The following is a 12,364-nucleotide window of genomic DNA, read 5'->3' on the forward strand; positions in this document are numbered from 1 at the left end:
TTGGCCTGATTTACACAATAATTACTCCTTTATTATAAATAATAGAAAAAAATGGTTCAGGACTTTTCGACTCAGTTTTACTCCTTCTACCTGCCTACGAGAGATTGTACGGCAATTCTGGGACACCCTGTATACTTATAGACACGGCCTGTAGATATGAATCCACGAGTCGAGGTGAAGCAAAGATAATATCATCTACGTGACACGTCACATGTGGGCATTTCAGCAATGGCTAAACGCGGCCTCGTAGATGATATTATCTTATCCTCAAGGCGGTTATCTGAAGCCGTCTATAAAGCCTATGTCACACTACGGATTGGGATTGAGATTAGATTGAAATTTGACCAATTAGAAAAAAAGAAAACCAATCCCAAGTTTAGTGATCTTCTATCTGATTGGCCAAATTGCAATCCAATCTCAATCCTAATCCGTAGTGTGACATAGACTTAAACGCGCCTTTGGTTTGCCCACATGTGACGTCATGTAGATGATATTATCTTTGCTTCAAGATAGTTGTCTGAAGCCGTGTCTATAAGTATATATGGTCTAAGGTTGCGACTGTGTCTCTTGTTGGCGTCCCAAGATGGCGCGATCGGTTGGACGAATCCGCGCGCTCGACGCGCGATCGTTGCGTATCGCGCTTTAATTTTTCGAGACACTCGTCTCGAAAAACTTGGCCTTAGTGCTCGCGCACATATATATATATATCGAATCGATCATCAAAAAAAAAAACGAAGAAATTTCGCATCGCGCGCTGCGGTTTTTTCGCGGAGCGGCTCGACGAGCCTCGGGAAAAAAAATTGTGAAATCGGATCGCGGCGAAGCTGAGACTTTTCCCGAAGAAGTCGGGGAAAAAGAAGAAAGAAAACTGTGCGCCGCACACGCGCGATTCCGTTCTATATGATACAACAACAATAGCCGCGGCGAGTGAGATTTCGGCCGCGCGAGAGTAAGATCGCACGCGAAGAGGAGAGGAAGAAGATCGCGGACTTTCGCTCGCTCCTTTTCCCCGCGACTCTCTCTCTCTCTCTCTCTCTCGCTCGCTTTCGTCGAGGAAAAGATTTCTCCGCGTCGGTTCGAGAGAACGAAACGGCGTCTATTAGCATCGTCCCGATCCGAATTGACTTCCAAGTGAAAAAAAACATCCGTCGTTGGACACGATCGCGCGTCCCGTCCGAGCGAATAGGTGAGTGAAGAGGTTCGTTCGCTTAAGCTGAGTGTTACACTTCGTCTGCACTCTCGAAACGAGAGACAGCTGTATTGTTTGACGTGCGACGAAGGAAAATTAAGAAGAGAACTTTCTCGCGAAAGTAGCGAAAATAATCGAAAAAAAAAAGAAAAATACGCGGCTACTCTCTTTTGCTCTCGTCTCGTCTAGGCGAGGAGGATGCGCTTTTGCTCAGGAAAGTTTCTTCTCGGCGTTTTTTTCCCAAACGATTGAACCTCGGTTAGGCGATAGGGGGAATTGAAGGGAATTGCCGTCTAGCTGGGGATCCGCACGTGAAGATCCTCCGCGAGTTCCGTGGGTATTTTTTTGTTTGCGCACATTTCCCACAACGGTTAGGTAGGAACAACAATATGGTTCTGTATCTTTTATCTTGAGAGAGATGATAGATAGATGCTGCAATAAAATAACAAGCCGAACTTACTTAGTGTTGATGTAAATTGAATACCGCAAAGTTTATCAAAAAATTTTGTGTCGTTAGATAATATCCTAAACATAGTTCCGCTTGATGTCATTGAACACTTAACAGATTATGAAAGAACCAATGTACTCTCGTTGTCGATTATTATTTGTTGATGTTTGTTGCGTTGATTCCCATAGATCTTTCTTTGTTTTCAGAATGGCTCGTGGACAGCAAAAGATACAGTCCCAAGCTAAAGCTGCAGAAAAAAGTGCGAAGTTGAAGAAACAACAAGGCCACAGCGCCAATGAACAGAAGAAGGCAGCCCAGAAAGCGCTTGTTCATGTGTGTACTGTATGCAAGGTCAGAATCTTTGTTGTTGATCATTTTTATTTATTTAAAAATGCTCAGTTTTTTTTTGTGTGTGTAACACGTAACAAATAGTTTCTAATTCCTGTGTTTTTTTTTGTTCTCAGGCTCAAATGCCAGACCCCAAGACTTACAAGCAACATTTTGAAAACAAACATCCCAAGAACGAGCTGCCTGACGATTTGAAGAATATATGAGAATATAAACTGTTGTATAAAAAGTGGGGATTGGATAGGGAGCGGAGAAAAAAAATGCTGACGCAACTGACAAAGTGATATATAGTTCAACATTCATCTGATCATTGCATAGTTTCAGAATAATAATAAATTAATACCTTGTTAGTGTTTTAACTGATCTATCACACACTCACTTGACATTGTTGCGCACAACTCAGAATGTTAAACATTATTGCGGATTCATTTACGTAAGATATATTGCTTTTTAAGAAGTTAACAGTATCCACAAATATACATAGCCAAGTCTTTTCATACAAAAACGTAACTAGCTCTGCGTGTATGTTTCTAAATAAAGTTCGTAAACTCTTGGTAAAAAAAATTTTGACAAAATATATTTTACCATAAAAAAAAAATAAAAAAAAAAACATGTAGCATTAATTTCCTTTTTCTGTTGGTACGGAAAGAGAATTTATATATAAACGAGTGGTGCAAATATATATATACAGAGTAATATAAATGAGAATCGAAGAGTTTATAAATTATTTTCTCTATATATACGTATTGAAATGAAGACGAGTTTGTATTGAGATTTAGTATAAGTTGAATTTAAAAAAAAAAACAAACAAACAAAAAAAAAGATCTGTTATGTGTACGCAAAGAACGTTTCTAAACATTTTTAGTTTTCTTACTGTGAGAAGGATTTTTCCACACTGATCTTGTTGCATTTACCTAACTAAACTTTTGTATTTTGATGTATGATTTTACAAACGTTCAAATTATAAGGTTGAAAAAAAAAAAAAAAAAAACCAAAACCGTTGTTAACTGTATAACTGCCAATTTATAGTGTTGATTGTATTTCTTATGCTCTTTAAAATAAGAACAATATAAGTCAAACGGAGACACACGTTATTACCATAGCCCCGTTCCCCATAAAGATGCTAAAAAAGTTTTTACTTCCGTTGCTTTAAATTTTTATTATTTGTATTGTATATTAAGTTACCTATATTTTTTCTGTCATACAAAGAAGGTCTAAACCTTCGTGGACAGACTGTAAAAATGATCTAGCGAGTTGGACAGACTAAAGTCTCTGTGAGACTCACGCGATTTTAAAATCGAATCTTCGCAGAATCAATAATATTTTTTTAATTTTGATTTATTGAATCAAAATTGAACGTTTGAACGATTCTGCGTCGATAAAAAAAAAAAATTGAAGAAGCCTTTAATAGTTTAAAGCCTTTAATTTTTATTTTTCTTACTAGGGACACCGATACGCAATTTTTTAGTGGGTCTGAGAGACCCATGTCTGTCCGCGAAGAGTTGGACTTTCTAGAAGATAATGTGTATTATCCACTTATAAAAAAAATACAAATGCGTACTTACGTAAGGTAACGTAAAAATGATGAACTGGAAATATAGTAGTTTGTATGGCATTGTTATATATTTATACATGATTATGCACATAAAAAATGTATAAAAACACACACGTGTGATATACCATAGGCCTCAATAAAGAAACTATTTTGTAGTTTTATTGTGATATATTATTCTTAATAAGTTTGTTGTACATACGTGACAAGAAAATGAATGAACACAGGTGAGGATGTTGTACGTACGTACACCTATATACATGTTTGTGCATATCTGTATATATATGACATTTGTTTTGCAATTAAAATTTATTAAAAAATTTTCAATAAACGCGTCATATAGTATAAATATTACTTATTGCGTATATATATTCGCGGGTCTCGATCTGATTATCTTCCCACTCTTTACTTCTTACAAATATATATTCTCTGTGTTATACAAGTCATTGAAACGCGCAAAGTCACTGTGTATATGTTGCGTCATTATACAGAATGTATTTCTGGATATAATAATGACGTCGCAACATAATGTAAACCTTTTGCATTGCGCTATAGATTCTTATCTTATTTATATTTTAATAAAAAAAACGACGTTTGCAATTATAATATATTTATTACGCGATATTTTTATTACATTATAAATATATATTTCTATATTAGAAATATATATATTTATTTATTTATCTATATATGCATTAATATGTGTTTATATTAATATATTATTACATTGAAGGAGAAGAACTTGTCAAGTCAATTTTTTTCAATTTTTTGTTTTTGATGCGTTATTTGATATGTAAAATGGAGTATTTTAATTATCCAAACCGAAAGAGGGAAATTTTCTACAAAATTCCGAGATATGAGCATTTTTATAAAATACGTGTAACACAGAAATACATGTACATTTCGACTTTATGACTTATCAGAGTCTTCTCTTCTGTGGTTTTTACATATTATTACGTATTTGATAAAAACATATATAGTTTTATTTCATTAAAGACAATAAGAAATAAATATTTATTTCTTGGTTATATATATATATAACCACATCGCTGTATTAAGCTTGACACAATTATTATTTATTTTCAGATAAAACTTAAATTAGTGAGACAAAAATTTTAACGTAAATCAAATAATTAATCTTAATATTAGAAAATTGAGAAATACCGTCGCTGCTATTTCGTCAAAATTAAAGACACAGGCCGTTGTGAAGATCCGTTATAACGCATGTGAAAACTCATCTTTTCTACCTGATTATTAATTCCAACGCGCACCTAAACACGAGAATGGAAGCACTTCCTAATTATTTCAAAAATTTAACAACGTGAGACTGCACTTTTCACTTCAACTTGAAAGATGTTTTGAGAATTTCCTAAACTGTTTCACAACCGCAAAGACAACTTAAATCAGTTACTGTTTATCAACGTTACTAAAACTGAATAGTCAGTATCGCGCCTGTGACGCTGCTAATAGAAATGATTACATCATGTTGAGTAGCATGTGCGGCAAGTTTGCATGCGCGAACACTTATCGCTTACTTACCACCAGTGTGCGTATATATAAATGGAGGCTGTAGAATCATTGTGACAGTTTTTAGTTGACGTTTGACGCGATCTTCATATCGACACTGGTGGAACTAGAGTCACATTTTTTTTTTTTTCCATTGTTTGTGAAATTCTCTAAAATCGAAGATAGAAGAAAACGAAGAAAAGAAGAAAAATTCGACTTTCATCCGGTTCTTCAAAAAGAAGAAAATTGAAAAATCTCAAAGGTGCGAACATTACACATCTAATTTTTAATTTCTCTTTATTTATTCTCTTTGCCTCCGCTACTGTTAAAATTAACATGATTTTAATTGTTATAAAAGAATTTAAAAAGAGAGAAATCACCGAACTTTTCAAATATATTTTTATATATACTTAATTTTTTTAAGATTTCATTTCTCTCTCACACTTATTATATTTAAAAAAGTAAATATATAATACGTACAAATTACAACGCAAAAATATAAAAAAAAAAAACAAAAAAATTGATTCATATCTTGTACGTGATCCTGTCACTTCTTACTTAACTCTCGTGTCTATTTCGCAAAGAAGGTCAAACTGGTCACGCGATAATAATCCGAAAAAGTACAATTGTGCTTATTAGTGTAGGAAAATGTTGGTTTAATTTAAATAAAATAATAAAATAATTTAGACGTCTGGCGTTTTTAATTAAAAAACAAATATTAAAATTGAATAAAAAAAAAAAAAAAAACGAACTTGTGCAATTTGTTATAAATCTTAGTTAGAGCGCGCGAGATCTTTTGATGTCTCTTGTATTCGGCTGGTTCCGGATCTTCTCTCGGCTTTACGCCTTTTACTTCGACTCTGTTTTTCGTTTTTGAATTTGTCGGTTGAGTCGTGATATTGATAATCGACGAAGATCGTGGAGATGAGAATAGATAATATATTTGTCACCTAAATACAGTCACGCAAATATACAAGCCTGTTGTGAACAATTCGCAGTTAAACTCAACGTTAAATACACGAGTAATTAATGAAATATAATTTTGTTTCCACATTAGCAGATTGAAGCTGTAATCCGGAGATACATACAAATCTTTTGGTTTTCCCAATTTCAATTAATTTATTATTATCATCACACCATAATTTTGCATTTAGTTTTTTTTACAATTAATTTAAATTTCGGGTGACGCGAGACCGCGTCGTTAATCGGATAATTACGCAATTATCTTTAATTCCGCGCCGCCGTTCGTGCCAAGGTGCACTCTCGGTGTATTTTGAAAGCCACCCAGTCTGAGAATCCTGTGCCAGCATGTGGCGCCGGAGAGAGCGAGGATTATATATCCTTCTCTCGTTTAGCAGCCTCGCGCAAGGCTCGATGATTCTCGTCGGAGAGAGTCCTTGATTGCACCACGCGAGATAACAACAATTTATGCGAGACGGCTGTGAAGAAGCCATCTGGCCGATCTCTCGCGAACAGAGACTTTATGGCAAATGGTTAGTGTACTTCGAAATTCAACTCCCCCCATTAGCGAGATGTGTGAGTTACGAAGTTTAACAAGAGAGGAGAGAGAGAGAGAGAGAGCCGTTTTTCTCTCCTATCATTTTGCGCCGCGTCATTGTGTCACATTATGTGACAAAATAAACAATAAATAAAAAAGAATTCTTTATAGAGTGTAGACGTAAGAAAAATTGAGAAATTTTACAGAATTTTTCTTTCAATAAATTTCCTTTTTAATTAATCTTCGTCTCTTTTTGAAAAAAAAAGAAGGAACAAAAAAAAACAAATGGTTGGTTTTTGCAAATGTGTCGTAAAGGTGTTCTCGCTTCCTCGCACGTGATGGTGGATTCCGTGTTCCGTACCCGATCCCTCGGCACGCCAGCCGAGGGTGTCGGAGATCAATACGCGGACGGCAAGGCCGCGAAGGTCTGGGAGGTCTTCATCGGCGACACCAAGCAGCGTACGCAAAATTACCGGGACTTCCTGGTGGGTTTGCTGCGGCAGAAGGGATGCCGCCGAATATTAGACGTCGCCTGCGGCACCGGCGTTGACTCCGTGATGCTGCTCGAGGAAGGTTTCGAGGTCGTCAGCGTCGACGCTTCCGACAAGATGCTCAAGTACGCGCTGAAATCTAGGTGGGATCGCAGGAAGGAGTCTGCGTTCGACAACTGGGGTGAGAAAGTTGAACGTTTTTCCTTACCTCAACACAAAGCTCGCGGAATTTAATTAAAACTCTAGAAAAATGCTCGGAAAGAAGGAATAAAAAATGTTTTTTTCCATGTAAAATATATACATATATATATACATTTTTCTTTCCGAAACGTAAAAAAGAAAAGGATATATCGCAAAAGACGGAAGTAAAATTCTGCAAATTAAAACTGAAAATAGCTAGCGTAAAAAAAAAGAATGTTGCGAAAGACCAAGGAAGTGAAATTTTGCAAATTAATTGAAAATATCTTGTTCTGACATTATCTTATTTTTGTTCCGAAATATTAATACGATAACACATAACCGGATGTAACGTAAAGATAAATTATTTAAATCGATGCGATAACGTGAATTTTAGAGCAAGATCCGTAATTTCAACGTTACATATATAGATGATGTATCATCATCTTCGTGCGTGAGAAGGACGTGAAGAGAAATATATATGTACGTATATATTTTTCTTTGCGCACAATCAATGTTGCGCAACTGAGATAAATTAATTTAAAAAAAAAACTAACAACACGGCGCTCGCTCGGAATGAAAACACACCGAATTATTAAATTTATTCGCGATAGAAAGGGCACTTTTTTTGGAACAAAAGTTTATTTAAAAATTTACGTACTTTTAATAATTTTACTACTTTGGATTGTGCAACTTTTTACACGACGCTTCGAATTAACAGTGATCGAGGAAGCGAACTGGTTAACTTTATCCAGCGACATCAGTCACCTCGTTGGAGATGGTTTCGATGCCGTGATATGCTTGGGAAACAGCTTTGCCCACATGCCTGATTTCTTCGGCGATCAAAGAGAACAAAGGTAGTACACATTCGCGCGTTAATGTAGATCATACATTAAGATTAAGTTTTTATCTAATACTGTGAGATATATATATACATATGTATATCACGAATCAGCAAACGAAGTATGTTTCGCAAATCGCGTGGCTCTTCAAAGATAAATTAAATTAAAAAGCAGAAAATGTGTGTGCGTATATAAAACACACATACATAGATATATATAGATTTTGTATTATAAGAAATTAGATAGAAATAAAATAAATATCTTAGAATAAATAAATAAATAAAATTAATTAAATAGAATATTGTAGAGATCAAACAATATTTTATAGAAATGGGATAATAAAAAATATTATATTGTTTATTACTTCAGACAAGCTTTGGCGAATTTTGAGCGTTGCGTGAAACCGGGAGGTTTGTTACTCATCGATCATCGAAACTATGACTATATAATTCAAACCGGTCAAACACCTTCAAAATGTATATATTACAATGTAAGTATAATTAAAAAAAAAACATTAAAAAAATAAAACCTTTATCACTGATTCATAACATTTTAACGTTTTCTCGAGAGAATCGTTGTATTGCAAAATCTTCCGTGTTGCAGAGTCAGTACACGACGGACATCAAGACGTCGGTGCTCTATGTGGCCGGGAAACCGATGATCGTTACGATGGACTACGTGATATCTTTGAACAACACGAAAAACAACAACGACGTTCCCGAGATCATTAGCGAGTTCCGATTGTCGTATTATCCTCACAGACTGAGCGTTTTCCGCGACATGCTGACCGACACGTTCGGCCGCGAAGCGAAATACGCTATTTACGGCGACTTCAAGCCGCTCAATCAGATCGAGAATCCCGGATTCTACATCCACGTGCTGGAAAAACAGCAATTTTGAAACGAAACGCAAAAAATCTTGAACACAAGTCGGTGCAACTTACGTGTGACGTGCGTTTCTTAAATAACATTATCACGATTTTTCGGGGCAGTTGAATGTTCCACCAAATGAGACTGAATAGTGTTTAACACGGAATATATTAAGGAGTGAGTTTGTTTTTCTTTTATTTTTGAAAGATAAATAAATACTTATGCACATGCATAACCAATTTATATATATATAAATACTACTTGGATTGTGCAACAATCCAAGTAATATTAATATATATATTATATATATATTATATACACCGAAAAAATAGTATTCTTGTTTTGAGGATATCCCACTTACTTTAAGTATATTTTATACTAAAATAGGCGCCAAGAAGAGTTTCTTATTTTAAGAGGAAAATCCTCTAAATAGTAATATTGATAAGAATATATACTGATTAGAATATAAAAAGCCTCTATATATAGAGAAACATATATATCTCACTATCGAAAAAGACTATATTCTTAAATAAAGAATATATTCTTAAATAAAGAATTATATTCTTAATTTCAGAAGAATATCATCTAAAATCTTTAAGAAGATTTTTTAAGTATAAAATCTTCTACTTACGAGAATATAATTTTTTCGGTGTATATATTATATATATATTACATATATTAATATATATATATATATATATATATATATATAAATATATATATATGTATATGTACTTATGCACATACATAAGTAATTAATACCTCTCTATATTGTTAAGAAACATATTGTTATAAACATATATTATATGTACAATAAGCAAATATATATATATATACATCGTGCAAATTAATATTATTGTTATTATCCTTCTGTACACGTGTATTCTTTTCTATACACATTGAGGAAAAATGTTCTACTGCTAAAGAAAGAATCAAGTAAAAAAAAAAACATTCAAGAAAGTATGTTGCGAAAAAGGATTTTTGTTTAAAAAAAAACATGTGTTCTTCAAAATGACACACAACAGGATCGTAATTTTTTAATTCTTTTTTATTATAAGTCTGAAAGCAGCTTCTTCATTGAGTATTCTAGCCAGGCTTTGTTCGATGCTACAATTTGATCTCTCAAAGATATTTTCCGAGCGATCGTTGACGATAATTTGCTGAACAATATTGTGTTGGACGAATTTTCGTGTCTTCGCACGCATCTCTTCTTTCTTTTCGGTTTTTTTTTCTTTATTTCCCCCGCGAGATCGATGCTTCAAATAAACGTGCAAGTTCAGAGATATCAAGGAAGACTAGAACGTTTTGTTCGCACACACACGTTGCTTTTTTTTAAATCGACTTATCCGCTGCGATCTTCTCCGCGATCTCGTGGCACATTTGTGAGCTCGATCGCGAACGAGAAGGACGCATCGTTTTCGAACGCACAAATCGTCAGATTTTGTTTTTATCTCGCATCTGTGTTTATTCGTGTTATTAACGCCAGTCCGCGCGTATCCAAGAATTGACATCGGACATACTTTTCGGAGACACGCTGTTAAAACTTCGCTTAACGCGTCGTTATTTAGATCGTCAATGATCGTTCCAACTTAAAATTATCGGCGCAGGAAAATTGCTTCTCTTCTTGCGAACTCTTACTTTTTTAAGTCCGGATGGGAAGTCGCTCTCCCCCATCAGAGGTCCCGCAAAAGCTCTACAAGAGTCTCTCTTCATCGTCGTGTGTAAAAAGTGCCGCGCGCTATCGTAGAAATCGAACTCCCGCGAGGGACTGTTTTTTGTTTTTTGTTTTTTTTATAGCAGATTAAAAATTCATATTTTTGCGTAAGAGAGAGAACAATATAGGGGGGTGGGGGGAAGAGGGGGATGAGAGAAAGAGGGAGAAAGAGAGGAAGAACGATATTTATGTGAGAGGGGGGGCTTAAAACCGAGATTCGATTTTTTTTTCGTTCGATTTCTTCGACGTACTTTCTGCGGCACTGTGAAAACCAGGTAGGGAGGGGGGGAGGAGGAGAGGGACAGGTGCTTCTCGTCGAAGAAATATGATACCGAGGACATTAATTTACAAGGCCAAGGACTTGTGTCACAAGTGCAACGAACTGCCTATATAGAAAAATGGACGAAGAGTGTTATAGCAAAAATTCTTTTTTTTTTTTCTTTTTTTTTCCCCCCTTCTATATCAATATACATATGTACGTATGTGTTGTGTGTATTTATATTTTTATTTATACTTTTTTCTCCCGTGTAGTTTTTTTTCTTCTCCCTCTGTTCATTGGCTATTTTATATATATATATATGTATATATAGACTCTCTCTCTCTCTCTCTTTTTCTTTTCCACGAAATTCGTTACCTATCACGGCTTCTTCGATCGACGTTGCGAACACCGTAGTCGTCGTCGTCGTCTTCGTCGTCGTTCGTATCGAATTTCCCCATATTTATAAGATTATCGAGATCGCACGCGGCGATTGCAACACGCTACTTAGCGTGTTGTTTCGAACTGTATACGTAATAATATGTAACGTATATACATACACATATATATATGTAAATAAACGTATAAATTTGCTCGATTTAATCTACTATTTGCACGAAAAAACACAAACTTGATTTTATTATTCGCCGGTTTTACAATTCCGATTGAAATGAATGTTAACGCGGATAGAGAGATACGGGGTGATATATCGCTGATAAGAATCGCGATAATGAAATTCGATACGTTCGATGTTTGATTTTTTTTTTTTGTTCGATCTAAAGAGGAAGCGGATGACAAAGATAACAATATTGCGAAGTGTGATATGCGAACAATTGGGTTTTTTTTTTTTTTTATAATTGAGATGATCAAAGAGAGTAGAGCTTTTTTTTTTTTTGGTTCACAGCAACTTTTTCGAAGGCGAATTCGCACGGTTTGTAATATAATAAAAACTCGACTCTTGTAACGAGTCGCGAAAAAATTGACTTGTTTTCTTATTTTTCGAGCGACCAAGCGCGGAAAGTAAGGTCACGGACGACGACTCGTGTTGCAACATTGTCGTTCGAACAGCGATTGTTTGTATTATTGCGAAGGAGCTGATATAAAAAATCGTAGTAGTAATCGTATTGCGTTAATAATTCCTCTTCATGTGTTTTCAGTGACGATCTGCCCGGTGAAAGCTGCGCAATATGAATCGCGAGATGTTAGAAGAATATAGTTGGTTTTTAATTATTCTTAGATATTTTTATAAATATGTATTTTTATATATATATATATATCTTACTTTTTACATGCTATATATTTTTTTTTTTTTGACTTCTACCGCGATTATAAAATCACAAAAAAAAAAGGATGAAAATTACCGCAAGCTCTTTCAGAGTTTTTTTTTTTTTTTTTGTTTTTGTTTTTACAAAGATTCACCGCGACGAGTGAAAATTATTGCTTGCAATCGAATGACGCGACAGTGGAATCAAAG

The 12,364-nt window shown here is 34.8% G+C and overlaps 2 protein-coding genes across 6 annotated transcripts; both read left to right on the plus strand.

Annotated features, from left to right (window-relative positions):
• Positions 1-708: 708 nt before the first annotated feature.
• LOC109860074 (zinc finger protein 706-like) lies at positions 709-3,047 on the plus strand. 4 transcript variants are annotated; one of them, XM_020438927.1, is made up of 3 exons: positions 709-1,198; positions 1,844-1,988; positions 2,102-3,047. In XM_020438927.1, exons 2-3 carry the CDS (start codon positions 1,845-1,847, stop codon positions 2,189-2,191), a joined length of 234 nt encoding a protein of 77 aa, XP_020294516.1. In that variant the 5' UTR covers positions 709-1,198; position 1,844; the 3' UTR covers positions 2,192-3,047. The 4 variants fall into 4 exon arrangements, with proteins under 4 accessions (XP_020294516.1, XP_020294514.1, XP_020294517.1 ...); XM_020438925.1 differs by having other exon boundaries at positions 711-1,186; XM_020438928.1 differs by lacking the exon at positions 709-1,198 and adding an exon at positions 1,422-1,522.
• Positions 3,048-5,126: 2,079 nt separating this feature from the next.
• On the plus strand, positions 5,127-9,274 carry LOC109860071 (glycine N-methyltransferase). Of its 2 annotated transcripts, none has more exons than XM_020438921.1 (5): positions 5,127-5,305; positions 6,857-7,213; positions 7,931-8,066; positions 8,421-8,541; positions 8,655-9,274. In XM_020438921.1, the coding sequence occupies exons 2-5, from the start codon at positions 6,880-6,882 to the stop codon at positions 8,949-8,951; spliced, it is 888 nt and encodes a 295-aa protein (XP_020294510.1). In that variant the 5' UTR covers positions 5,127-5,305; positions 6,857-6,879; the 3' UTR covers positions 8,952-9,274. The 2 variants fall into 2 exon arrangements, with proteins under 2 accessions (XP_020294510.1, XP_020294508.1); XM_020438919.1 differs by lacking the exon at positions 5,127-5,305 and adding an exon at positions 5,770-6,536.
• Positions 9,275-12,364: the final 3,090 nt, after the last annotated feature.

The sequence above is a fragment of the Pseudomyrmex gracilis genome, unplaced genomic scaffold (genome assembly GCF_002006095.1).
Source record: "Pseudomyrmex gracilis isolate BER0280 unplaced genomic scaffold, ASM200609v1 scaffold_323, whole genome shotgun sequence".
Taxonomy (NCBI): Eukaryota; Metazoa; Arthropoda; class Insecta; order Hymenoptera; family Formicidae; genus Pseudomyrmex; species Pseudomyrmex gracilis.